General features: G+C 38.7%; 1 protein-coding gene across 1 annotated transcript in view; it reads left to right on the top strand.

Annotated features, from left to right (window-relative positions):
* NELL2 (neural EGFL like 2) overlaps positions 1-26,161 on the top strand; it is a 120,801-nt gene that overhangs the window by 68,610 nt on the left and 26,030 nt on the right. Inside the window, exons 12-13 of the mRNA XM_017733156.1 lie at positions 11,760-11,882; positions 14,380-14,475. Coding sequence (XP_017588645.1) covers positions 11,760-11,882; positions 14,380-14,475 — 219 coding nt within the window. The remainder of the gene's footprint in view (positions 1-11,759; positions 11,883-14,379; positions 14,476-26,161) is intronic.

Here is a 26,161-nt window from a genome sequence, read left to right as displayed (position 1 = left end):
AACTGTTCTGTCTTGTCTTTTTTTTTTTTTAATAAGAAAATGCTAGTGGGTTTGTGGCATCTTCAAGACTGAACTAGAAAACAGAAAATCTAAATTATTTCAGGAATGGTAATCAATTTACTACCTTGAAACCATCCCCTTTACAGTTCATATAGTCAGTTGTGCAAAAATTGATGTTCCCCTTCACTCCGCAACAAATAACAAAAAAACCTTTGAAAATCTTGATGTTTCTATCAAGCACCAAGAGCTCTGTCAACAAGCTTAGCAATAAAATGGGAAGCTGCTCTAACTAAATGGTTTGTAGGAGTTTTTGTAGGAGTATTTTTTCATTCTGACAAGCTTCCAAATAATCTCAAAAAGACTGTATCTGCTTCTTTCTGTCGTTATATGCTGCAGTCTTTTCACATCCTCTGAAATGTGTTCTTTGGAGAAATGGTGCAAGGAATCGTATCTATTTCATATTTTAAAAGTCAAAGGTATTCCATGGAAAACACATGCAGTGAGCTAGCTTGATTAGCCTGTAACTCACACTGCTCAGAATCAAAAGTCACTGTTGTTGTCTGTAGCTGTTCTTTACAATTGTCACATGAAGGCAATTAGAATTAAGTATCTTAATGTTTTAACCTTTCTTTTTAATTATTCATGTTTTGCTTTAGGAATGAGCAGTTTTTTAAAATATCAATGTCCTTATTTATTTGCATTTTATTCCTTCATTATATTCACCTGTTTGAGTGTGTCTCCCAATATACTAGTAAAGGTGCATTTAATTTGAATGGGGCACAGAATTTAATCGTGAATAGTTATTTTCTAATGCAAAATAATATTAGAGTGGTAGACTGCTTAATCATGCAATAAAAGATAAATTTATACTATCCTAAATATCTGTCTTGGCAGATATTGGAACTAATTTGTAAATACTTTGTAATTTAATGTCCAAGTCACATGGAAATGGAGATTTGGACTGGACTGACAAAAGATAAGCAGCTCTGAGTCACACAGACCAATCACCAGGAAAAATATATTGTCAGCAACAGTAATTACAGCAGGTAATTGTGTCATTTACCCTGTTACAGATGAGTAAATGTGATGAGCTTGGAACATACCAGCTGTCACACAGCGTTAACTTTGATGTTTAGGATTTGGAAACCTGTAGTAGAGTCTTCTAATGACAGTGCATTTAAAGAAACAAAGCTAAAGGTTTCACACTGTTCAAAGCAGAGATAAATGGCCAGTCCTATTCAAGATAAGATTGATTTCTAGAAAGGGGAGGATTCATCAAGAGTATCTGTTTTCATTTGTTTCAGTGTTTTTAAAATTTTGGAGTGTGAAAATACTTAGAAAAATTTGTTACCTTGTTCCTAACCCTTCAGAAGGTGAAACTGGATGGACTTAAATTCTGTCTGCGTCATTTTAATGCCTGAGAGGTAAATAAAATTTGGTGGTGGTGGTAGTCTGAACAGATATTCCAGTCTGTTTTGAATACCCTGGGTTTATGTTAGTACACCGTCCATAGGGTGGGCTTCATCTTAGTTTGAAGTCCTCTGGAGTTGTTCACAGCATTTCTGCTTAAATCCTAACTTTTCCAAAGAGCAGACTTGTGAAGGAAGTAAGATTACAGAGGTGAAGTCATTCTGGGCTGACAGTAATAGTAGCAAAATTGAATATCTGGTCAAAGTTTACTTTCTTCTTAACTTCATTGATTATAAATTCATATTTTGAGTTTTTGAGACCTGAACAATACTGTAGACTTCATATCTGTGGTTCTGCTTTTTAGAACAATTCATGGTGCTCTTAAACAACACAGCAAATTTGATGGCAGAATTTTTCAGATATGTAGAGTTTGCTGAAGTGTGCTTATGCAAATACTTAGTTATCAATATAAAATACACATAAATATCTTAAAAGTATTCCAACCTTAATGATTCTTTGATATATGTAAGTACAGAAATAATTATTTGTAAGCTTGATAGACACTAGCAATTGAACTGTGGCAACAAAAACATGATGTGGTCTGGAAAATGTACCCGTGAAACAAGTTAGCCAGTGTCAAGTTTCATATCATTACAGGGGTGGGGGAAGGAAGGTAGGAGTGCATTTTGTTGCACCTCCTTTACTGTGCTGTGCAGTTTTTTGTTAGAATCAGTTCAGACAGCTCTGCAGGTTATCTCCTGGCATCAAGGGCTCTATCTGAACTGCAGAAGCCAGGAGCACTTCATGGCTTTCCAAGCCAGCTGTGTGTGTTAGCTCTTCCCTGATACTGCACAGCAGTGAGGACTGGCTGTACCATTCTCCCCAGGTGCTTTTGTGTCCAAGGAAGGCAGCTGACATGCAGTGTTCGTGAAGGATATGCTTGCTGTGCTGTTTTGGTGTGCCTTTGTAAACTATCAGGGAGGATGAATGCTGGGGAAAATTGGGTGTGTCACTGGAGATGGCACCAAGGCTGGCCAAAGGGAAAAGCAGCAATATTGCTTTGCCTTACCACCACTGAAGTATAACTTTGTCCCCGTTTTCGAGTAGAGAACCCTCTTCGAAACCAGGTGAGCAACACTTAAAGAAGGCCTCCTCCCCCTAGAGAGCTCAAGCATCTTGTCTTGTCAAAAATAGTGCTGTCCGTAATACACAGTGAGTGATCTGAGTGTCTGAGTCACAGCACTGCCAGGGAAATGAGAGGAACTACTTCATGCATTAAGAAATCTCTCTGCTGCATGAGAAAACAGGAAAAAAACCTCATTTGTTTCCTAACATTTATGGTTAGGTAAGTTGCTCCAGATTCCTGCAGACAAGAGCAGGATCAAAGCAACAGCAGCATTTCATCCACCACTGTGGTGCCTCTCATTTTCTTTGCCAGACAAGTGCTGACTTTGATAATGGTGCTGTAAGGTTGTAACTGATTTTCCAGGAGCCCCTGAAATGTGTTGACAAACCCTGGTCACAATGCTATTCCAAAAAGAACAGAAGCAGCACCAGCTGTTTCCAGAGAGCTTTGAGAACATTACTGTTCTCTGGCAGTTTTGGTTGCTGAGACATCTTTCTTCTATCATGTTGTGCTTATCCACCTTCTGTTAACTTTGTGCTGAGAAAGTCTTCAGAGGTGTTTTTAGGGAGCCTTTTGGTCATGTGGGTAATCTCTAAGTTGTTACTAGTGCAATATGAGAACAGGCAGCAAGTTACCAGCCTCAACAGCAGTCAGGTTACTTCACAGCTTTTATTTGTGTAACAGAAATATGCATGGGAGGGAGGCCAAACACCCAATGGGTATCTGTTGCTGGTGGCAGACTTGTTATAACATGGAGCCTTTTAGTAAGGAAACGGTAAATAAAAAGGGTTGGAATTAGGAGAAGAACTAAAATAAACATTTTTCAGTTGGCTGAGGAAAACATATTTGCAGCTCTAGTCTGGCTATTCTACTAGCAGTGAAGTAGGGAGCACCACTAAAGATGCAGAATTTGCTATCACTATCACTTTTGACAACATAATAGAAGTTTTTGAAAGCATCAGTTTATCGTAAGTGTCTGGGAGGCCTTGTATACAATAAAAGTTGGAATTAAGTAAGATTTACCTAGGAATAAATAGTGCATCTGGCTAGATTAAAAAAAAAAAAAAAGAGATAAAAAACCAGATGACTCTGTGGAGAAAGTCTAGAAAGTGTACACAATGAAATACCTTTTAAAAGAAAGAAACCTCATTTTAAAGTGTCCCTGGTAAAAGATATTAAGAGATCAGTTTGAATTAAGGCAAAAAATAAGTGGGTGATGAGTCCTTGTCAAGGTCTAGACTGAAATCTAAGGTGGGATTTTCAGAGTAATTTTGCATTTATGCTACAGTCCTGCCATTGAAATTGGTGGGAGTTACAGATGTTCCTTCAGGAAAAACAGTTAGGTCTCTGCTAAATGGTTTAGAAAATCCTTCCCTTAAACTTTTCTATTCAAGAGGGAGTATAGAAAATGGCAGACGTGACAGAAAGGGGAGATAAATTAAAGCTTTTTTAACTTCAGCTGTCAGGCAAAATATTCTTCAATATATTTACTCTGCCTAACTGGTTGAAAAGTATAAAAATTCACAGGATGTTGCATGAATTAACACTGGTTAATGTTGCAATAGAAGCCTCCATGAGAGGAGTTATTTTGTAAAAATATGTATTATTCCATGAAATCAGAAATTACAAAACACATTTTGAGGATAATGAATCTTAGTTTAACAAAGTTTAAATGATTTGATGAAGAGCTGTAGAGGAAGATCTTTTTAGAGTAAGTTTTTGAAAAACTAGCATTAACTAGAATTAGAATGTCTTATATTTTTGGAAGTTATATTTGCATGTAAACATGCAGTATTCCTCTACATACTTTTGGTCCCAGTATCTTTCTTGCGTTACCTGCCTTAGTAAAGAGCATGCACACATTAAGAGTTTTGGCTCTCCTAGAAAGAAAAAAAAAAGTCATGATTGGAAATATGAGGTATTTTAGGGATGGATTTCATCATCACATACAGTGTCATGATTTGTTTCTTTTGTGAAACAAATTACACCAGTTCCAAAAGTTCAGCTCAGTCTGCATCTGTTTTGAGTCTTGTCAGAGCTGCAGCCAACTTGGAGCTTTCTCCAGAACCCTCCTGGCCTCACAGGCAGATGGGAGGAGAGTGACTGCTTGTTTTTTCAGTTACTTTTAATCCTACATCAGTAATCACCAGTAATATAGATTCCCTTTTATGTCTTCCTAGTAGTATAACTAGGATGCAGTTCTGGAGCTTTGTTTTTTTCATATGGATGTGAAAAGGAACACTGGATTTTGGATGTATCCCCAAGTGGATTTTCTTCCTAAGGTTTCCTTACTGTTGCATTATTTTTCCTTTTTTATTATATTAAGACCAAATACAGAATAAGTATATAAGCTAATAGCTGGAAGAGAGAAAAGAGATCTGGATGAGTTAATGGCAGCTGTTCTCCCTGAAGAACAACAATGGACTAAGCTATTGCCAACAGAAACAGCATCTCAGAAAGCAGGATGATCTCTAAAACAGACCTTGAGAATAGAATATGCACATGCCAGAGCTATTTTTATTTTCTACATAATTAAAAGAAAAAAGTAGGAAAGTTCTGAACATAGGTGTGCTGGGTTTGGCTGCGGCCGAGTTAATTGTCTTCACAGTGCTAGTAAGTGGCTGTGTTTTGGATTTGTGCTGAACACAGGGTTGATAATACAGAGATGTTTCTGTTCTTGCTGAGCAGGGCTTACACAGAGCCATGGCCATCCTGCTTTCTTACTGACACACTGGGGAGGAGACTGGGGGTGCCTGGGAGGTTGGGAGGAGCCACAGCCTGGACAGGTGACCCAAACTGACCAAAGGGAGATTCCAGACCATGTGACATCATGCTCAGTATATACGGTGGGGGAAGGAGGAGGGAGGGGGACATTTGGAGTGATGGAGTTTGACTTCTCCAGTAACCACTACATGTGATGGGCCCCTGGTCTCCTGGAGATGGCTGAACACCTGCTTGGCATTGCAAAGCAGTGAATTAATTCTTTGTTTTGCTCTGCTTGTGTGTGTAGCCTTTGCTTTCCCTATTAAACTGTCTTTATCTCAAACCATGAGTTTTGGGCTTTTGCCCTTCTGATTCTCTCCCTGATCCTGCTGGGGGAGGGAGCAAGCAGCTGCTTTACAGAAATTGTCATTTATGACTGCACTGAAGAAAGAATTAGAAAATGAGGACCAAGAACAGCATGGATATATGGGAGTGGATGAAGATAAAAATTAATCAAGTAACAGGACTAGCAGGGAACAAACTCCTGTAGACCTGGCTTTTGGTGTCCCCAGCTTTGAACTGAAGACAGATGCTGGTGGTCATTAATGATTAATGACTTGAGCATTAACTCAGAGTAAACAGTGTTATGGTAACTCTATGAGTAATTAAAACACAGGTTCTGTTTGCTTTTAAATTAAGAAATAGCTATAGAAAAAATAAATTCGGGAATATCAATCAAAAATTTTAACATAAATACATGGAAAATATAAAATCATAGACTCCTTTAGGTTGGAAAAGACCTTTAAGATCATCAAGTCCAACCCAGCACTGGCAAGTCCACCACTGAACTATGTCCCTACATGCCACATATACATGCATGTCTTTTAAATACCTCCAGGGATGGTTACTCAAACACTTCACTGGGCAGCCTGTTCCAGTGCTTGACAGCCCTTACAGTGAGGAATATTTTCCTAATATCTAATCTAAACCTCCCATGGTACAACTTGAGGTCAGTTTCTCTTCTCCTATTGCCTGTTACTTTGGAGATGAGACTGAGGCCTCACCTGTCTACAACCTCCTGTCAGGTAATTGTAGAGAAGGTCCTCCCCAGGCCTCCTTTTCTCCAGGCTAAACAATTCCAATTCCCTCAGACACTCCTCATAAGACTTGTTCTCTGGTCCCTTCAGCAGTTTCAATGCCCTTCTTTGGACACCTTCCAGCAAATAGTTCAATAAATTTACAGCATTTGCTCTTTAAAAATAGTGTGCATATACTGAGACTTAAATTAACTGCCAATTAGAGTTTAAATGAGTTAATGTGAAGTCTTAAAGAAATTAACCATCTGTCATTTCTCAATGATCTTAATGGAATAAGTCTTCCGTATTACACATGTAATTGCTACTAATTTTTGTCTCGTACATGAACTGTAGGTGGGGCAAAAAACCCCTTGTAGTCAAGATCAACTGTAAGTGGGCATTTAAGTATGTTGGCATTGATAATTCAAGTAACTCGTATTTGTTTTCACTGCCACATCAGATGGTCAGCTGGTCACCATGGTTCTGTAGTTCTGTACCAAATCAATGGGAAGGAGACAGAAGGCCAAAGTAATTTCAATTCTTGAATGCAGAGGGATCAAAAGGGAAAATTACCTAATACATTCTCTTTATTTAAATTATTTTAATTTCATCCTGGTTCATAAGTTCTTCACTCAGCAGTGAATAGCTGTTGCATCATGTTACAAGATTACAATTGCACGAATGTATCTTATTTATATTTTTGGGAAGTTTTACGCATTTCTGCACCTTAAACATGATCTCAGCTCTTATTTTCCAGTGTTGGTAATGATGGTTCAGGAAAACTGCCAGCATAATATTTTTATCCCTAAGTAAGTGATGCAACTCAGTCATCATTCCTATTTGCTATTGGATTGGATTATGATTATTTATTTTTTTTCTTAGACCTTTGAAGAATTTGCATATACAAGGAAAATACTGGGAAAGCTTGCAGTATGCATGTGGGAAATGCGATACATTTATTTTTAATCACAAAATAGACAGTAGGAAGGACAGGGACTTACGTTGCAAAGTGCTAATGAGGAGGCAGCTGCCACACCTTTTGCTCAGCATGTTAAATTTTACTAAGTTCAGCAAGAATCTCTGCACAGATAACAAATTTAGTAAGACAGATCCCCAGCTGTCATTGCATTGAGATACATTACAGCATCTAGTGGGTCCTGATCAGTTTATGCCATCAGTCTCACCTCGTAGGGTGCAGTACTTCACCCTAGGTACCCTCCTGAAGTAAAGTTTTTCCCCAGCAAGCAATATGGAATATTCTATAGTATTTCAAAATTAACCAAAATAAAATAAAGTTCTTCACCTTTACTGTATGTGCCTATATATAGGTATGTATGTATATATATATTTGTATATATCTATTTATATATATATTTGTATGTATGTATTTGTATATATATATTTGTATATATATATATTTGTGTGTATTATATTATGTATTTGCACACGCAAACATGCTTAAGTAAATCAGTTGCATCATCACGTAATTTTTGCCTTTTTAAGTTGTCTCTGGCAAAAGAACTACTTAATGAGACATTCATATGCACTTACGGTTACTGTTGTTATTACCATGGAGCAATAGCAAATTCTGGAGTTAAAATTTTTTTCTCTATCTAGAAAGATCTCATTCCAGAGATAGTTTAGTCAATATAAATAGAGTATTTAAAACTTCATTTGGTTCCCAGAACACAGATTTTATGAATTTTAATACTGTTGAGCATAAGTCCTGAACAGTGCAAAATGGAATTTAGATATATCAGATAATAAAGCTTTAGAAGTCATCATTGAAACCAGTGCATTTGGTCTTTCTACAAGATGTTTATGCAATTTCAGGTTGGTTAATCATTAAAATTTCTAAGCAAAAATAATTTTTATTTCTTTGCCTCTGTAATACTATTGTACCTGGCCTGTTCCCATCTTCATTTTGGTGTGCAGTGGAATAAGTATAGAACTTCCATTAAATGTGTCACATGATTTTTAAAGATTTTTGAAATATATGGCCTTGAGAAATAAAGTTTTGCCATTAGCAAATAATGTTTCTAAACTGGTTTTTGAACTTAAAAACCATATTGCAGGTTCTCTTTCAATGATTCTTTTATAAATTGCTTTTTTGCTTTTTTGTAATGCATGGTCCTGTCTGCTTCTGCAGTTTCTGATTTGTTGTTTAAGATTGATCAACTCAGGTTCTGCAATTTTCTCCATTTTCTTTTAAGGTGACTTTCCAAGTGTTTGATTAAAAAAAGAAACCAAAATGATAAGCATGAGTTAATGAAGAATTGTGAACAGAACACCACCCTTTTTATTAATAAGAAGTATTTCTGTTTTAATAAAGCTGAACAGTCTATCTTGTTATTACTAGTGAAAAACCTGTTTCTGATGGTCTCTTTAAATTGGTGTGGATAGTGTGCCAAGTGCTGAAAGAGTAGATGAAGTGACATGGTTTAGGTACAGGATTTTTTCACATGTAGATTACCATGTAATCAGTCCATGAAAGAAGTGTAAGCTGTCTGCTCTGTTAGGTGTCACTGTAAGAAGCAATATGAAGAAACACTATGTTTAAATGGTTTTAATTGTGTTATTGAAGCTAAGATCAGATGATACAGAGAAACAAATCTAGATGGATTGTAAAACACACTGATCCATTTTTTGCTGGTTTTTTTTGCATTCCTATAATTTAAAAATCTCTTCTCCTTTAATTGAATCACAAATTTCCTCCTAACTCTGAAACATTTTCCTCCTAAAAACGACAAGTAAACTTCAAGAATCATTTATGAGACCATGAATTTTTCATGAGTCACTAATACATGATTTCAATAAAAATAGACCTAAAGTTTGAGCATATAACCACAGAAGAAGTAGTGATGGCTGTTTCTAGAGAAGCATCTCCATGAACTTTCTTACAGGAGGATAAGAAACCCCAAAGCTTACATAGAGTGCAATACCAGGCATATTGCCTTTGCACCCAAGTCCTGTTATTTAGCTGATGGAAAGTTAATTTTACTGATACTGCATGCTTTAAGAAAAAATCCATCTTGAAGGACTCAGTAGTTTTTCTTACCCCCAAAAAAGTAAATGTTAGGAAGGCACACTCAAGTGTGGCAGTCATCTTTTTATACAAAGGACGTACATCTGTGCAGATGGTCTTCAAGGCTCTTGGCTTGCAAACCTTAGTGGGCTTTCAGAGCTGCTCCAGACACACACACTGAGCCCTTCCTCTTGCTGTGGCAGTCTGTGACCACCTGCTGTCCTCTAATACATTCTTTTTCTTCGATAAGAGCTGCTGTACATGCCAGGGATGCTTCTGCATTCCTAAGGCATAGGATGGATGACTATGCTTTCTCTTTGAGGATAATACTTAATTTGTCAAATTCAGTTATTTAAGCTGAGTTTACCAGTGTGATGTATTGTTGTAGGGACCCTTCCTTCTGAGAAACCAAGATAATGGCTTTGCAAGATATTTTGGCCTGCTGAATATGTTTCACACATTTCCATAGTTATTTTCCTCTTGTGTGTTTTTTAAAAATTACAAGATAATATATAATTAACATTTTAATAAAAAACATATTTAACTAGTATCATAATATTAACACAAAATAAGAAAGCCAGGATACTGTTACAATACAGATTATACTTTTTAACCTAATTTGCATGGTCTTTATTTTTCTATTATGGAGTGGTTTCACATAAATATTGTTTCAGCCAGCATAAGAGATTTCCCTATGTTAGGAGGTCAGAGTCAAATATTAAATGGATTTTAGAGGGGCTGGATCATTTGGTGAACAATAACAATTTTAGTTATTCATGCTGAGAACAAAGTAATTATCTCATGCTGGAGGGCAGAGGCCTGCAGCCTGTGCTCTACTGCGTCCAATGAGGGTTGAGGAGAGCATGATTGGTCATACAAGAGACACATAAGTCCTTGTTTAGAAGAGGGATATGAGGTTAATATTATTAAAATCCCGAACAAACAGCAAACCCACCAAAATAAAACTAAATTGTGTAGCATTTAAAATTTATTAGCTACATTGAGGTGAATATTTCCCCATTTAAAACAAGTCCCTGCCATTACTAGAGGAAAATTTACCTCTACTGATGGATTGGATATGTGCCGTTCTGCCAGGTTTATACTCCTACAGTTTATGGCCACTATTGAAACAGCAAGTTGAACATTTCCATAGTGAATTGCAAATGTTAAGCAATTAATTTTCTCAACAACTCTGTGGGATATGTGCAGACATTATTTATAAAGAGCAGTCTTTCCCCTCAAAATGGGGGAAGAAAGAGCATCTGATTCCAGATTTAAGACTTGTGCTAAATAGCCAGAACTGACCTAAGCTGCACTAATAAAATTCGCTAAAACCTGGGCAGAATGATAACTGTGAAAACCTCACATGCAGGTTAGTTCATGTGTGCTGATTAAAATTCAATGTCTTTATGTTCCCGAGACAGCTGGTTTTCCTGAAATTTAAATTTCAGGGCTCTGAAATTATATGTGGATAGACGAATACTGTTGATTTAACAAAAATGCAAGGAATATTTCCAGAAGATGGAAGCATTTTATTTTGACACCTACAGACTAAGATATTGCCTTTTGAAAATAATAGAGCTTTTCATGTATTTTGAAATTATACTTTAGGGCATCGTATTTTAAGATTCATTTACCATTTCTTAAAAATCACAAACTAAAACATTAAAATGTTCTGTAGACTAAACACTTAAGCAATGCCTTTTTTTTTTTTTCAGATTAAGTAGTGCATTTCAAGTCAGCACAAAATCACATTTTGCAGACTGTTAATTTATTCCCAAAAGGGATATTTCCTAGTATGTCCTAGTCACCAGACTGAGGAGTCTCATCCATCACACTCCAGTGCTAGGAAATGCCATGATAAAAAGTCCCTTGAAAAGCAGGCAAACCTCTGTGTTCAGGTTATTTATTTCATCTAAATAAAGCGCTTTGTATGGGCTGAAGGGAGGGAAAACACGGGCTGCACTTTGAAGACCTGCCTTCTGCTAACCATGTCTTTTGCAGTTTGGAGCGTGCGTCTCGCACCATTAGTCAGCTTTCCAAAGGAAACTCTAAGAATCCCGCATAAAATAAACCCGCATGAATAAATTATACTGTAGAAGTAGCATATGGATTTTCAGCGTGCTAGCCAGCTTTTTGGCAAATGTTTATGAGAACACTGTAGCCCACATTGAAAGTGTAATGATGGTGGCTCTCTGTTAATGAAAGTGGAATTATGCTGCAGTGCAGTTATCACATACTAGTATGTGCTAAAAATAGATACCCTGGCTATCCCATGGTTACATGTTCACATAGCCAGCCCTATTGCCAGTAAATACTACTGTGTTTCTCTCTTTTTAGTGTGGAAACCTATACGAAGCTCTTATTTTGTTGTGGTTTTAAAAATTCAGGACCATCCCATTCTTGTTTCCCTTTTCAGAGCATGACGAATGTGTAACAAACCAGCACAACTGTGATGAAAATGCACTCTGTTTCAACACTGTGGGTGGGCACAACTGCGTCTGCAAGCCGGGTTACACGGGAAATGGTACCATCTGCAAAGGTAAGCTGCTGGAAACCTGAATGAGATGCTCTGTCACAGCTGATGCAATTCTGGTCATGTGCCTTGAACAAGACAGACAAAAAGCCAGGCTACACACTTGAGTCCTGCACCTATATGATCTGCACAGGCATATATACACTGACTTTACATTTGGCAGTTTGCAGTAATTTGAGGATGATGCATACATAGATAGTAGGCTCTAAAATTCGCAGTTGTTATGTTTTGGTTTTTGTGTCAGCAGTTTCTATATATGCTATACCATTCAAGGAAGCTTACAGTTACCAACAAAGTTATGTCTGTGAAAATATTGTCAGATTTACATTGTCCATGATCAATGACCTGCTATTTTACTTGGATGCACTAAAAATTGTTTGGTATGTCTTTTTATCGTGAGTGAGAAAAGCAATAGACATGGACACACAAAACTTTCACTACAAGTGAGGTGTCATGTTTTCTAATACTCTGATTCAATGCTAAACATTAGAACTTAAATTTCTAGTCTTAGAAAGATGTTTTCCCACAGGTACAATGCTGCTTTTATTTCTGTTGCATTTCGCATCAAAAGAAATGATACTTGGTAGTTGGGCCCAAATTCTTGGAAGTTCTCAAGCTCTGAGCACTGGATTTAGAGAGTGCTTGAAAATAAAAGCAGTGTAGCTGTGGGGGAATGAGCTCAGATGTGAGAAGTGGGACAGATGCAGCAATATCATACCCAATCTTTCTTGAAGTTGTGCCTCGGTGCTCTTGATCTCTGAGATGTCAGAATCTAAGGGTCCAGAGTTAACACTGATAATGTCACATAGATGCCTTCTGCTGCTGTGTGTTGCCAAATCTAAGCAACACAGAATTTCTTTAATTGCTAAGTCCGATTAATGTCTTAGCACTAGCTATTTCATCACCTGATTAACAGTACAATTTTTCTATGTATTCCAAAGACAAGTTCTTTGTAAAACATGGCAGCCTGGTTCACTTCCAGTCAAACGCATGGGTAGAGGGAGACATGTCAGCAAATATGTCCTTTTTTGTTGGGCTCTCTTCTCTGGGGAATGAGAAGAAAGTCTTATCCTGATGAGGTTCAAACCCAAAGCATCTCCTGTCAGAAGAGAGCTCTGTCTGCACAGCTCAGTCCTTTTCTGTGCTTGGGAGTAGTCCCAAAATCATCTACTGGAGGTGAGTCAGCTACAAAGAGGTGATTGAGGTTTCTTTGGGTCAAAGAGAAGGTGCATAACCCTACAGCACTGTGTTCATCTCTTCTGAATAAGAGCTCTGACTGCAGATCTGACATTTCAGAGGGCACCTGGCTCCACTGTGAAAGAAAAGTGCATCCCCTCCCTCCCTCCCTCCTCAATACTGAGAAGACAGTATGCAGGAGAAGGCTCTAAGCCTGTGTATTGAAATCTGAGAAATGCACTTCTCTGCAGCCCTGGCTTGGGTGCCAGTATCCTTCAAAGACACCTGGATACGCCTCTTGCCCCCATGCCTTTGGCAGCTTTTCATGCACTGCGCTGCCAGCTGCACTCCTGTGCACCGTGTACTCCTGGATCAGGAAACTTGGATGTCTCAGTGACAATGGTCTCACACCACAAGGCTGGTGTCTCAAAACTGAGAGCTGGATAGCTCAAATCTGTGACAGTTTTCTCTCAGATGAGCCGTAAGACCTCATCAGTGTTGCTGTTACACAGAGCAGCTGCAAACCAAAGCCTGGCATCTCTGGCTGGTTACAAGTGCAGGGCTAGGCCAGTGCCCCGAAACAACTCTTTGTGTTGGTTATAACTTCGATCTGCCTAGTTTCACCTACAGTTTCTTCTGGCCAGAGCATTTCCAATTCTATATTGCAGATGCAGTTAGAGCAGCTAACAGCTACTGGTTTTCAATCAGAGCTGGTTGCATTTCTGAGTCCACAGAAATGGCTCTTTAAAGCGTACACTCGTGGAGAAGGCTGCACCAAAATATGTAAGCGCAGATTCTCAGACTGCAGCGTGCCAAAGAGCAAACCCAAGGACTGACTTTAAGCTGTAAATGCTAAAAGTTTTGAAGTTCTTCAGGATACCTTGAGACAAAATTAGTATTTTTATTGTTTCTATTAAATTACTTAATAAAGGGCTGAGGTAGCCAGACAGTTTAATATTCAGTTGTGCCTGTTATGCTCAGGCCTTTGGGAAGCAGAACAGACCAGCACTGCCCTAGGAAGATTCTGTTCCAAGGGAAAATGTTGTCTTTCACTTCTTCCCAGTGCATGCAAAGGAGCACATATGGGACCTGTTGTCTTCAGATGATTTACTCTAATCTCCTTCTGTAGCTTGTCAGCCCATCTGGCCAGTGAGGCAGGGGGGCCATAAACCATCTCTTTGTGACCTCTATCCTTAGGAGAAGGCAGTCTCTGCACTCAGTGCTGCATGGACGGCATTCTGTGCCAGCCTGCTAGCGGACTGTGTCCATTTGCGGGATTGCCAAGTGTAATTCTTGTACCCATATATTGTGATTTTGCATTTTGCAGCATTTTGCAAAGATGGGTGTAGGAACGGAGGAGCCTGTATTGCTTCTAATGTGTGTGCCTGCCCACAAGGCTTCACTGGGCCCAGCTGTGAGACTGGTAAGATTATAACTTAATTTACGATGAAGATAATCCAAGAAGGATGTTTGAAGTAATCCAAGAATAAAGAAGTATTTAAGTTTGTGCCCTGAAAGAGGAAGCTGCCACTAAAACATTACTCACTTTTCTTATATGCTTCCCAAGAGAATATATTACAGCAATTCTAATTAGAAGCACATGGACTGCAAAAATTAGAACATGAATTAAGACATCTTGGTTTTTGATGTTTCATAATTAATAAGATTATTATGGACTTGCTTTTCACCTCAAATGACCTTTGGTGTCTCATATAAATAACAGATAATCTGACATCTGGAAATAAATTCAAGTAACTGATTACTTCTGTGCTGTGTATGTGTTCCTGGTCCAGTAACCCACCTTCATTTACAACCTTATTTGAAGACCTGTGAATAACCCAGCTTACTTAACTCAGTGTTAGGGCAGGTTTCAGTGTTCCTACTGCTTTTACCTCCTTTCTCAAGCATTCCTTTATCTCTCCCTACTACCCCTGAGGATGGCAGTACCACAAGGCTTTGTTTTAGAACTTTATTTTTTAAGTCTTGGATCTAATCAAATTATATTGCCCAGCAGAGTATGTAGAGCGTTAATTCTTAGCATCTCAAGTGCCTGTAAATAATTTTTCAAAGTTCAAATGAATAGCTTCAGCACCTTTAGTTACTGCTGCAGAATTTTTAAATGCATTCTAAGCATACTTGCCTCCAGGAGGTAAAGGGAGAAAGCTCGCTTAGATTAATTGGCTTCTGTACGCCTAATAAAAGGGCAGTCTGCCACCTATGATTGACTATTGTTGCTGTTCTATATTGCCTTCAATAAATCTTCCAAGGAGTGGAAAGGAGGTCATTTGAGCAAGTATTGCTTTCATCTGACTTGTAAACATATCCAGTTTAATGAAAAACACAGACCAGTCTGAATTCTGTATTATCTGGTCTGTTTGAGAGGTGAGAAATGTGGTTGTTTTCATTCTTCTGTATTTGAGCAAGTATTACCACAGAGTCCATGAGGGGTGCTGTGTGAAAAGCAGCATCCTAATTGCTCATCTATTTCTTAAAAAATGTTAAAAGAGCAAGTTTTCAAATACTGCTCACTCTTTCACAGACTGCAAATACCATACTACAGGATACCAAGGTCTCTCCTTTGTAACACTGCTTGGAACAAATTGTATGCTAAGATAATGCTCAAGTATTAAAACAGTTAATTTATTTTAGTAGCAGTTGTCTTATATGCTCCTCGAACCACTCTCCTGTTCTCAACTAAATATAACATGGATAGTTTTAAAGTGTGTAATCGTCTTTTGCAGTTTTACACTCCTATCTGAAGTGTGTAGACTAGAAACATATTTGCTTTAGTCTCCTATAGTCAATATTAATAGCCACTATCAAAGAGAGACCTTACTGGCTTTTCAGAATTGATCCTGGAAGTCCTGTGTGTGCTCCCTTCTTTATAGGACAGACAACCCAGGGACACTCAGTCCCCAATCCAGTAAATTCAAGTACCTTAAGATAACTTAAGTTAGATTAACTGCATTCAGCCCCAAGTGTCCTTCAAAAGAGTCTGAGCTGCTGTTCTGACTTCCCATCCTTCCTGCCCTTCAGGAAACATATAGGGAGGTAGGCAGAGCCTTGGACTACATCTTACGCTTTTCTGTATACCTGATCTCAATGTTTAACATAAGGTTAGCATGGTGGTGACCTGATAACACATAGCTGGTGATAGTGTTATGATTTGGAGCCAATGTGCCAGCCCCAAACCAATTTCATAGGTCAATTTTCTGAGGGGAAGACCAGCTGTCCTGTTTAACTTCTGTTGAACATGATATTTTTTTCCTATTGTAGAAATAAATAATGCTAGAGGTCAGCCACAGGAGTACAGGTCTGGTCACCTCATGTGGATACTAATATGCAGAGAAGGATTGTCATCTACTTCTGCGTGGCTTTGAAACGTACAGTCTGAAATACTGTCAGAGTGGCAAATGGAAGAACTATCTGGTTGGTAAAGAGTAATAGCTGATTTTTTCTGAGACTGCACTGTCAGAAAAATGGTGCTGTATACAGCCATTAAAGAAAACTGGAGCTTCAAACAGTACACATTCACTTGTAGTGAATGCAGCAGAGTTTGCTTCTCATTAGGCTTGAAATGTTTCAAGATGTTCGTACTACAAATAATTTATGCTGGAAGCTTCCCTTTGAACAGTCTCTATATCTACAAAGGTGATGCAATCTTCTCTAGGCAGATATCTTCTGTTGCTATCACATACAGAGAAGGAGGGCAATTGATGTAAAGGTGCCAAATCTATTTTAAAATTGCACATTTCTTATTTCTGTTTATGCTACACATATTTAAAAACTGCTTATTGAAGAATCTTGGCATTTTTAATTTAAAATAAAATGTCTACGGTTAACAGGAGATTGAATCCACACCCCAGCAATAACCTAGAAAATGCAATCATCAGTTCTTACTGTTTCCTTCTGTCAAAGGTGGTTTAAGAGTTCTGTTTAAATAATTTCTCAGAATCATAGAAGAGAAAGGACAAGGTTGGAAGGGACCTCTGGAGATCATCTTGTCTAATCCCCCTGCTCAGAGCAGGGTCAAATACAGCTGGCTTCTCAGGACTGTGCCCAGTTGGATTTGGAGTGTTTTCAGGGTTGGAGGCTCCACAAATTCTCAGGGCAGCCAATTCCAGTGTTCAATCACCCTCAGAGTACAAAAAAATTTATTTTCATTATGTTCACATGAAATTTTCCATGCCCCTAGTCCCTTTGCTGGACATGACTGGGAGTTTCTAGCTTCCTTCAACACTGTTAGGTATTTATACACATTGATAAGTTTCCCCTCAGCCTTTTCATTTCCAGGCTGAACATCTCAGCTCTGTTAGCCTCTCCTGGTATGACAGATGCTCTGCTCTATTAATCATCTTCACAGCACTGCACTGGATTTGCTCCATGTACTGGGGAATACAGAACAAGATCCAGCACTCCAGATAGGATCCCAGCAGCATGGAATAGGGGGGCAGGATCATGTCCCTTGACCTGCTGGCAATACTCTTCCTATTGCAACTCGGGAGGCTGTTGGCCACCTTTGCTACAAGTGCATAATGCTGCCTCATGTTCATCTCATGTCCACCAGCATCTCCAGGTCGTTTTCTGTCAAGTAACTTTTCCACTGTCCTACTGGTGCCTGAGGTTGTTTCTTAATAGTTGTAGGATTCTTAATAGTTGTTGCATTTCCCTCTGAACTTGGTGATATTCCCAGTGGCCCATTTCTCCAGCCTGTTGAGGTCCTACTGAATGTCAGTAAAACTGCCTTATGTAGCAACTTCTCCAAATTTCGTGTCATCTGAAAACATGATGAGGGTGGTCTCTGCCTTACTGTCCAGATGTTAAGCAGTCCTGGCTCAGTACCTGATGTTTACCCAGGTGTGTGTTGATAAGTGACTAGTCTCCAAATGGATGTCATACAGCTGATCAGAGCTCTCTGACACTAGGCACTCAGAAGGTTTTCAGTCCATCTCACGGCCCATTTATTTACCCTGCACATTTTAGCTTGTCTCAGGATGTTATGCGAGTATCAAAAACCTTACTAAGATAACCAACATGTGTACTGCTCTTCTCCCATTCACCAAACCTAGTCATCTTACTTTAGAAGGCTATCAGGTTGGTCAGGCATGATTACCTCTTCATAAATGGGTGCTGACTGTTTCAAATTATTTTCTTGTCCTTAATCTGTTTGGAGGATACCATCATCTTCCCAGGGGTGGAGGTGAGGCTGACTAATCTGTTGTTCCCTGGATCCTTGCCTTTTCTGAAGATTGGAGGGACATTTGCTTTCTTCAATTTCTGAGGAGCTTCTTTCAGTCACCATGACCTTTCAAAGACAATTGAGGTTGGCCTCAAGTGACATCAGCCAGTTTCCTCAACATTCCTGGGTGCATCCAATCAGGTTTGATTGACCTGTGGTTTTTTCCAATTTATTTAGATATTGATCCTTCTCCACCATGGGTAGATTTTCCACTGGTCTTGGTGATGTGGGACACCTGAAATCTTACCTATAAAGACCAAAGTGAAGAAGGCATTGAGTACCTCACTGTTTTGAATTTCCTTTCCAAAACCCATCTTTGTTTACTCAATCAGTATCTATATTTCTCCCAAAGCCTGAGAGGGATGATGCTGTCCATGCTTAGGTCCTGCCTATGCAGCCTAAACTCAGTGCAGCTTTTGCAAAGAGAAGTCCTGTGTAAGTAATGATGGTTTCATAAAATTTTTTGCTTCCAAAATGGTGCTTGTGGGGTGTCATTAGGAGCCACATCTCTGTTGGAAACATAAGAGGAAGAATCAACTGTTATTGCTGGTCGGCTGTTTCAGTGTGATGTATTTGCTGTGGAGTGTCTTGCAGTTAACAAAGGCCAGAGCTGTTACAACACCTGCAAATGATCTGTTGGGAGCCTTCTAGATTAATCATGGCCTGTGCCATGTGGAAATGGACCAGTGGAATGTGGCAGCAGATGGAAGAATCATGTGCAGATATATCGACCTACACCACCTTTTTAAAAAATTGGTATGAAGCCATAAAAATTAGACTAAAACTCATCAAGTCACAAAAATGAGTGGGAGAGTTTCTATGTCTCCTCCCAAAGGATATGGGTCGAGACCTTATTAATGGCGGGGATGCATTCATTGGCTTAGGGAGGTGGGGTTTCTATATTAAAAATTTTTGAAGCCTTAAAAGGCACACCAGCGTTCACCAAGTAGAGCAGCTTTCTGCAGTGTAGAGATGAGACTACAAAGCAAATCTAAAAGTATTTGTGCCTGGTAAACTTTTTCAAAATACTTGACTTAATACTGTCTTGTTTAATTGCAATATTACGAATTCTTCAATTGGCATTTTTAAATGCTGTCTTAAATTGTATTTGAAGAATGTTATATTTTAGAATTCAGAACCGGATGGCTTTGTTAGATTTGCTTGATGTTACTTCAACTCTCCTTTAATTCAGTAACAGAGCTTTAAGAGTGGATTTCTTCTCCTACTATATATGTATATCTGCTAGTGTATGCATACAAGATTACTGCATTTTTGCGGCTTGTCAGCTTCTTTTTCTGAGTTTCCACACTTGATCTGTGCTTTGAGTATTTTGGACAGCTTTAATTATGCATTAGATCCAAAAGTAGAGTTTTGCTACTGGTAGTGTTTTGATGTAGTTTTTGTTAACAGGTTGGCTGCAAGTTTTTGGATGGTTTGCTGCTGTTTGAATTTCCTGCTAATGAATTGTCCTTGGTTATTGCAGGAATCATGTCCACCTGTTACCAAACAATCTATGTTAAAACTGCTGAAAATAAACTGGCAGACAAAGCTGTGTACCTTTGAAAGCAACGACTGAAAAAAATTTTAGCTTACAGATTCTCCATTAATTCAACCATACGTTATTACTAACATTTGGCTTAATTAAAGATCTAACTGAGTTTATGGAAAAAAATGGTGAGTGATGGATGATGGTGAGATGACCCTGTCTTACCTGAGCTCTTATCAGAAACAGTCGGTACCAAGGAAAATACATTATTTGGATCTTCTCTGCATTTTTAATTTTTTGTTCTCCACATATGGTAAACTTCCCCTCACGGGATGTTGCTGAATCAAATTCTTGCAACATTTGTAGTTCAAAATACTGAAATACAACTCAGACAAATGATTTTGCTAAATAATTATTATAGATCAGATCTTGTCAGTTTTGTGCTACTTTCTGTATAAGCTAAATAATTAGCATGAATGACTATTGCTCATTTCAGCAAGTCCAAATTAATTTGTTCATGTGCACTGACCATAATAATAGCAGACTTCAGGTTATTAAAGGCTATTGTTATTCCTATTCCAAAGAAAGCTTGAACAAGTCTTCTCATTGTGATTTCCCAGTTATTAGAAAAAATATTTTATTGGTATAGAAAAAGAAGACTTTGTCAAAGTAACCAGAAAGCTTGTTAACTTAGCGCAGTTTGCAAAAATGAAGTGTTTTAGTATTTTTAGCATGACAAGAAAACTGCATCCATTTAAGGTCTTGATCCCTTGTGTTCAGTTAAAACAACCACAATCATCTTGTGGCCAGGTAGGCTCTGAAGGTAAAGCTGTGACACAAATGGTATTTGAAGCCTACAGAGTGTTGAATAAAGGCTTTAAGAAGCAAAATTACTTTTGGCAGAATTCTTAAGAATTCTTGGCTACACTATCAGTAAGCTGTGAGAGTATCACAGTCAAAACTTTCTGAGCAACTCAGGTATTCATTTTCTCTGTTTTGTTTCTTTTCTTCTTTGCCTCTGTTTAGTGAGTTCTTTTACTCCAAGTTAGGATCGAAATGCAGGAGACACAGGGTTTATCTTCGGACTCAAATGTTTATTATTTCTTATCTATAATACAGCTTCACAGAATGTGCCTCTGAGTTAACAAGGTGAAAATGGCCCCAAGTTATAACTTCCAAGGCCTTTTAAAGTCCAACCTACCCAATTATGGAATGCCAACTAATTTATTTTTACTTATAATCCAATAACTAACTATTCATGATCCACACTGCGGGTTTTTTTAACCAATACCAGAACAATACCTGAACACCCAGATTTATGAAGAAGAAGGAGGAAAGAAGAAGAGCTAATCCACACCCCAAATCCTCCATCTCGTTACATATATCCCAGAAACCTAAATTTTCTACCTCTCTACATATTCCACCCAGTGATATAACTTTAATTACACAGCAACAACCTCAGTGTTATCACACAGTTTGGGAAGCCTTTCCCAAGGCCTCAGGTCAAACACAGTGTGCTTTTGATCATTGCCTGTCAGCACTGAAAGATTGAAATTCTCTGAACTCAGGGTTCCAACACTCAGGAATCTCCCATTTGCTCAGTTTTATTGTTAAAATAAAGAATTAAATTACTGATAGCAGATTGGAACTTCCAGCAGTAATACCAAAAGGCTCAAATTTGTGGTATAAGTATACAAGGTCCTGCACATAGCTAGAGTAAGAGGTGTGCCTTTCATAGTCTAGGAGGGGAAGCTAGTTGTGACCTGGGATAGATGAGTGTAACAAAAAACTCTGAGCAGAAAGGATTTTAGGGTTAATATTTTCTTTCTCTGAAATCCTTAAGGGGTTGCTGGTGGGTTTAGTGAAGGAAGAAGCAAAAGAAGGGAGCAAGAGAAGTGGAATAAACATGAAGGCAGCAAATAAACAAATAAAGAGAAGTGGAATAAACATGAAGGCAGCTCTCTCAAAGGGAGAACATGCAACATGCTATGTTGCATGTCAGCTGCTTATTTCAGAAGTAAGGACAGTGTTTGAGCTAGCCTTGGTTTACTGAGGTAATGCATCTAACTGGTGTGTTTAGTGTTGCCTGTAGGAAAAGCAGATAGTAGAATCATGGGCAAACTTACTGGAAGAATCCTATAACATCAACTTCTGTGTCTTCTTTAAGCATAGCAGCTAGCTCTAAATTAGACTAATACGTCCCTATTATAAATTTCCAGTAAGTAGAACCCTAATAAGGAATTTTGAATATATAATTTGTGTTCTGCAGTCCTATCACTGAACTACAGTTACACAATGTGAAACTCATCCTCAGGTAGAATTTTTTTGGTGACTTGAGGAGATGTTAGCAGGATATGACTATATGAGGTATTTCCTTACAAAGCCATACCAATGTATCAGTCATCTGATTGATAGCATAACTGCTTTCCTTGTGGTTGCAAAACTTTTAATGCTTTCAAAATATAAGGTGACTTTTGAAATTTAAACAAAAACTAGTAAGGAGTAGGCTAAAATTATCACAGTAATTTGCACAGTCAATTTACTATAATTTTTGTGTTGTCCAGGGTGAAAACTATTAAATTTTACCTTCTGAGCTACCATAGGTAGTAGCTGTTTAGGCCTTGTCTGTGCATAAAAGCAGTGTCTCAAATACTGAACTGTGATCCCATAAACTATCTCATCCAATACCTTGGTGGTGTCACCAAGTCCATTCAGAACTTGGAAAAATTTTTTTTGCTTTGACTTACCTCTGTTACAAAGAAATAGTTTCTCAGAACACTAATTCTAGGAATTTGGACTTCTGCACTGCTTACATGTTTCTGGTTAATGTAGTTTCCTGATGTACTGTGTAGGGCACAGTATATTGTATCTGTTCCTGACTGGAGATTAATAGGGAGAAATAGCCTCACTCATGGAGGGTGACTGTTCTAGGCAGACAGGCTTAATTTGTACTGTCAAATCTGATATTCCTAGGAAGTTTCTGAAAAATCTCCTTTGGCTGCTCTAGAGCAGAAAGGGCTTTTGATTCCTATATTTTTGTTTCTGTACTCCTCTTGATAAGCCTTACACAAATCATGAGGTTAGGAGTCATCATCTTCACAGCTTCTGTTCTGTTGACAAGCTATACATTAGTTACTGTGCAGTCACTTTTCCCCATTCTTACATACACTATCCCAGCTCGGGCTTGGCCAGTGCCAGGTCTGTCTTGGAGCTGGCTGGCATTGGCGTATCAGACGTGGGGAAAGCTTCTGGCAGCTTCTCACAGCAGCCACTGCTGTAGCATCCCTGCCTACAAAACCTGCCCATGCAAACCCAACATAGCATCTGTGTTCCCTTTGTCTTGCCTGAGCATTCTCCATTCATTAGTGTGAAGGGCATGAAGTGGCTAAAGTTTATGCTTCAGCTCAGAAGAATTTGGAAGATCTTTTACAGAGAGCACCAGAAACTGCAGCACAGAGTTTTTGCTGAAACCCTTCTCCAAGAACCTCTGCATGAGGTTTTTTCGTCATGGAAAAAATTAAGAGATTTGAAGGGTTTTAGTCAGAAATAAGCATAGAAACCTGAGTCTGCAATGTTTACAGTCCAGGTATAGATTCAGAAAGGACTGTTGCTGAAAAGAGAAATAATACTGCTTATTCCTCAATAATGATAAAAATCTAGAAATAATTAATTATTGTCATTTCAGTTGTTATTATAATTAATAATTTCAGCAAACTTTAGCAAATTATGTTTCAGTAAAAGCCAAGTCTTTATATTTACTATTGAGAGAAAGTTCAAAACAGAAAAAGAAAACATGATTAGCAATCTCAGAAACTGTTCAGCTAACCCCTGGAGAATGTCCCTTTCCTACAAGGAATGCTCTGTGTTAACAATGTTCCAAGTGTTAATTCAGGCTATGGAAAAATAAACATGTGCAGCCAATGGATGGGTTGAAAACTTGACATAAATGATATAGATAAGCTGTTTGTGAGATTCTGAAACTCATCATGTTTGTGTACAAAACAACTTCCTGCTCTTCACTTTCTCTGAATATTTTCCCTGAAAATGTATAATAATATGAAGTTAATAGCACTGCTGCTGGTGCTATATCAAGCTAGTCTTTCAAGTATCCATAAAAATTAAACATCCTAGAGGGCAGCAGAACTGCACAGGGACAACTATACTTTCACAAAAAACACTTGTGGTCTACATTATGAGACCTGTCTGAAACAAATAATGCAGGACTTCAATCATAGTATCACAAAAACATAGAATGATTTAGATAAGAAGGGACCTTTAAGACCATCCAGTTCCAGCCCCCCTTCCATTGGCAGGGACACTTTTCCCTAGACCAGATTGCTCAGGCCTGTGTCCAGCCTGGCCTTGAACACCTCCAGGAATGGGCATCCACAACTTCTCTGGGCAACCTCTTCCAGAGCTTCACCACCCTCATAGTATATAATTTCTTCCTAACATCTAATCTAAACCTACTCTCAGTTTTCAAGCCATTCCCCTTTGTCCTGTCACTACATGCCCTTGTAAATAGTCTTGTCCAGTCTTTCCTGTAAGTTCCTTTCAGGTACTGGAAGGCCGCAATTAGATTATCCTGAAGTCTTCTCTTTTCCTGGCTGAACAATCCCAATTCTCTCAGCCTTTCCTCATAGGAGAGGTGCTTCATCTCTCTGATCATCTTTGTGACCCTCCTCTGGACTCGCTCCAGCAGGTCAATGTCTCCTCCATGTGCTGGGGACCCCAGAGCTGGATACAGCACTGCAGGTGGGGTCTCTCCAGAGTGGAGTAGAGGGGCAGAGTAGAGGCTGAATCAGCTCCCTTGACTGTCTAATCATGTCTCTTTTGATGCAGCCTAGGATATGTTTAGCTTTCTGGGTCACGTCCAGCTTTGGCTTTCTGGGTCATGTCCAGCCTCTCCTCCACCAGCACCCCCGAGTCCTTCTCAGCAGGGCTGCTCTGATCTGTTCATCCCCAGCCTGTGTTGATACCAGGGGTTGCCCTGACCCAGGTGCAGCACCTGGCACTTGGCCTTGTCAAACCACATGAGATTCCCATGGGCCCACTGCTCCAGCTTGTCCAGGTCCCTCTGGATGGCATCCTGTGCTTCAGGTGTGTCAACTGCACCACTCAGCTCGGTGTCATCTGCAAACTTGCTGAGGGTGCACTTGATCCCTTCATCCCTGTCATTAATGAAGATATTAAGTAACAATGGCCCCAATATGGACCATCACTATCAGTAAGTGTCCTTGTGACCTCTGCGATCTATCTGTACTACCAAATAAAGCAAGTGTGAGAGAAAGGGAAAGGGGTAGATGGTGGAAGCACTTTCTCCCCATTTTACAGATTTGGAATCAAACCACACAAGGAAAGTTGAGTAGGTGACAAAGTTTGCATAAGAATACAGTAGCAGAAGTCCAGGTAAGATGTGGGTCATCTCATTTCTCCTCCCCTTGCATGTCTGTTAAATATGGTAATCTCTGAGAGAAAACATGGTAGGATTTATAGCATATTGTCTGTGAGTGGGAAGTACAGTGAATTTGTAAAACCTAAAAAAACCCTTTGACCTTCAAGGAGGACATATTCAAAAATGGCTATCTCATTATAAAGGAAAAAAAGCTTTAAAAGTTGTCTGTGAGAGTAAACAAATGAGATCTGCAGCAAGCAAAGAGGAAAGCCCGGGTTCTGCAGATCAGATGCTTTTTACTTGGCTGCAATGCTTGAAAGGGAGGTCACTCTCCCTGTTCTCATCTGATTTTTTTTCAGATAAGAAAAGTAAGCTCAAAATGAGCAGTGAGACAAGGGCTGGTGACTTCAGAAGCTTGGAATGTTTACTTGCTTTACTTTACTTTTACATTTTTACTTGAAATTGTTCACCAAGAAAATCTTTGACAGACTTTAAACAAAAAATGCCTGGGTTGAATTTAATGTGCATTCTGGATTTAGGCATGAACCCTACTTACATCATCCTTTCAGTTTTATAGCTTAAAATGCCTTGCTGCTTCATCCTTCTGTATCTTTTTCTCCATTTTCCTTGCCTGACACAGTTTCTTGGGTGCATATAATTTCTTTTCCTCCCTCAGAGTCACCAGTTTTAAATCACAAAAGATTTTTTTCTTTGCTGAAAGGTCACATACTGGTACTTATCTATTTAGGTCTTTCTTTAGCTTGTTGCAACACTACAATCCTATATATAGCAGCTTAAGAGAAAAAAAAAGGGGGAGAAAGAAACCAGGGAAGAAAAAAAACTACAAAAGAGCTCTAAGGAGACAGGATTTTCTTGTTATTTGTGAAAAACATCAAAATGCATCCACTACTTATCTATTATTTGCTATGGGGAAAAAAGGCCTTTATTAAACATGAAAACTAAAATTTCAGCTACATTCTTAAGATACA

Source organism: Corvus brachyrhynchos, unplaced genomic scaffold, assembly GCF_000691975.1.
Source record: "Corvus brachyrhynchos isolate BGI_N302 unplaced genomic scaffold, ASM69197v1 scaffold32, whole genome shotgun sequence".
Lineage (NCBI taxonomy): Eukaryota > Metazoa > Chordata > Aves > Passeriformes > Corvidae > Corvus > Corvus brachyrhynchos.
This window is presented reverse-complemented; position numbering and strand designations above follow the sequence as displayed.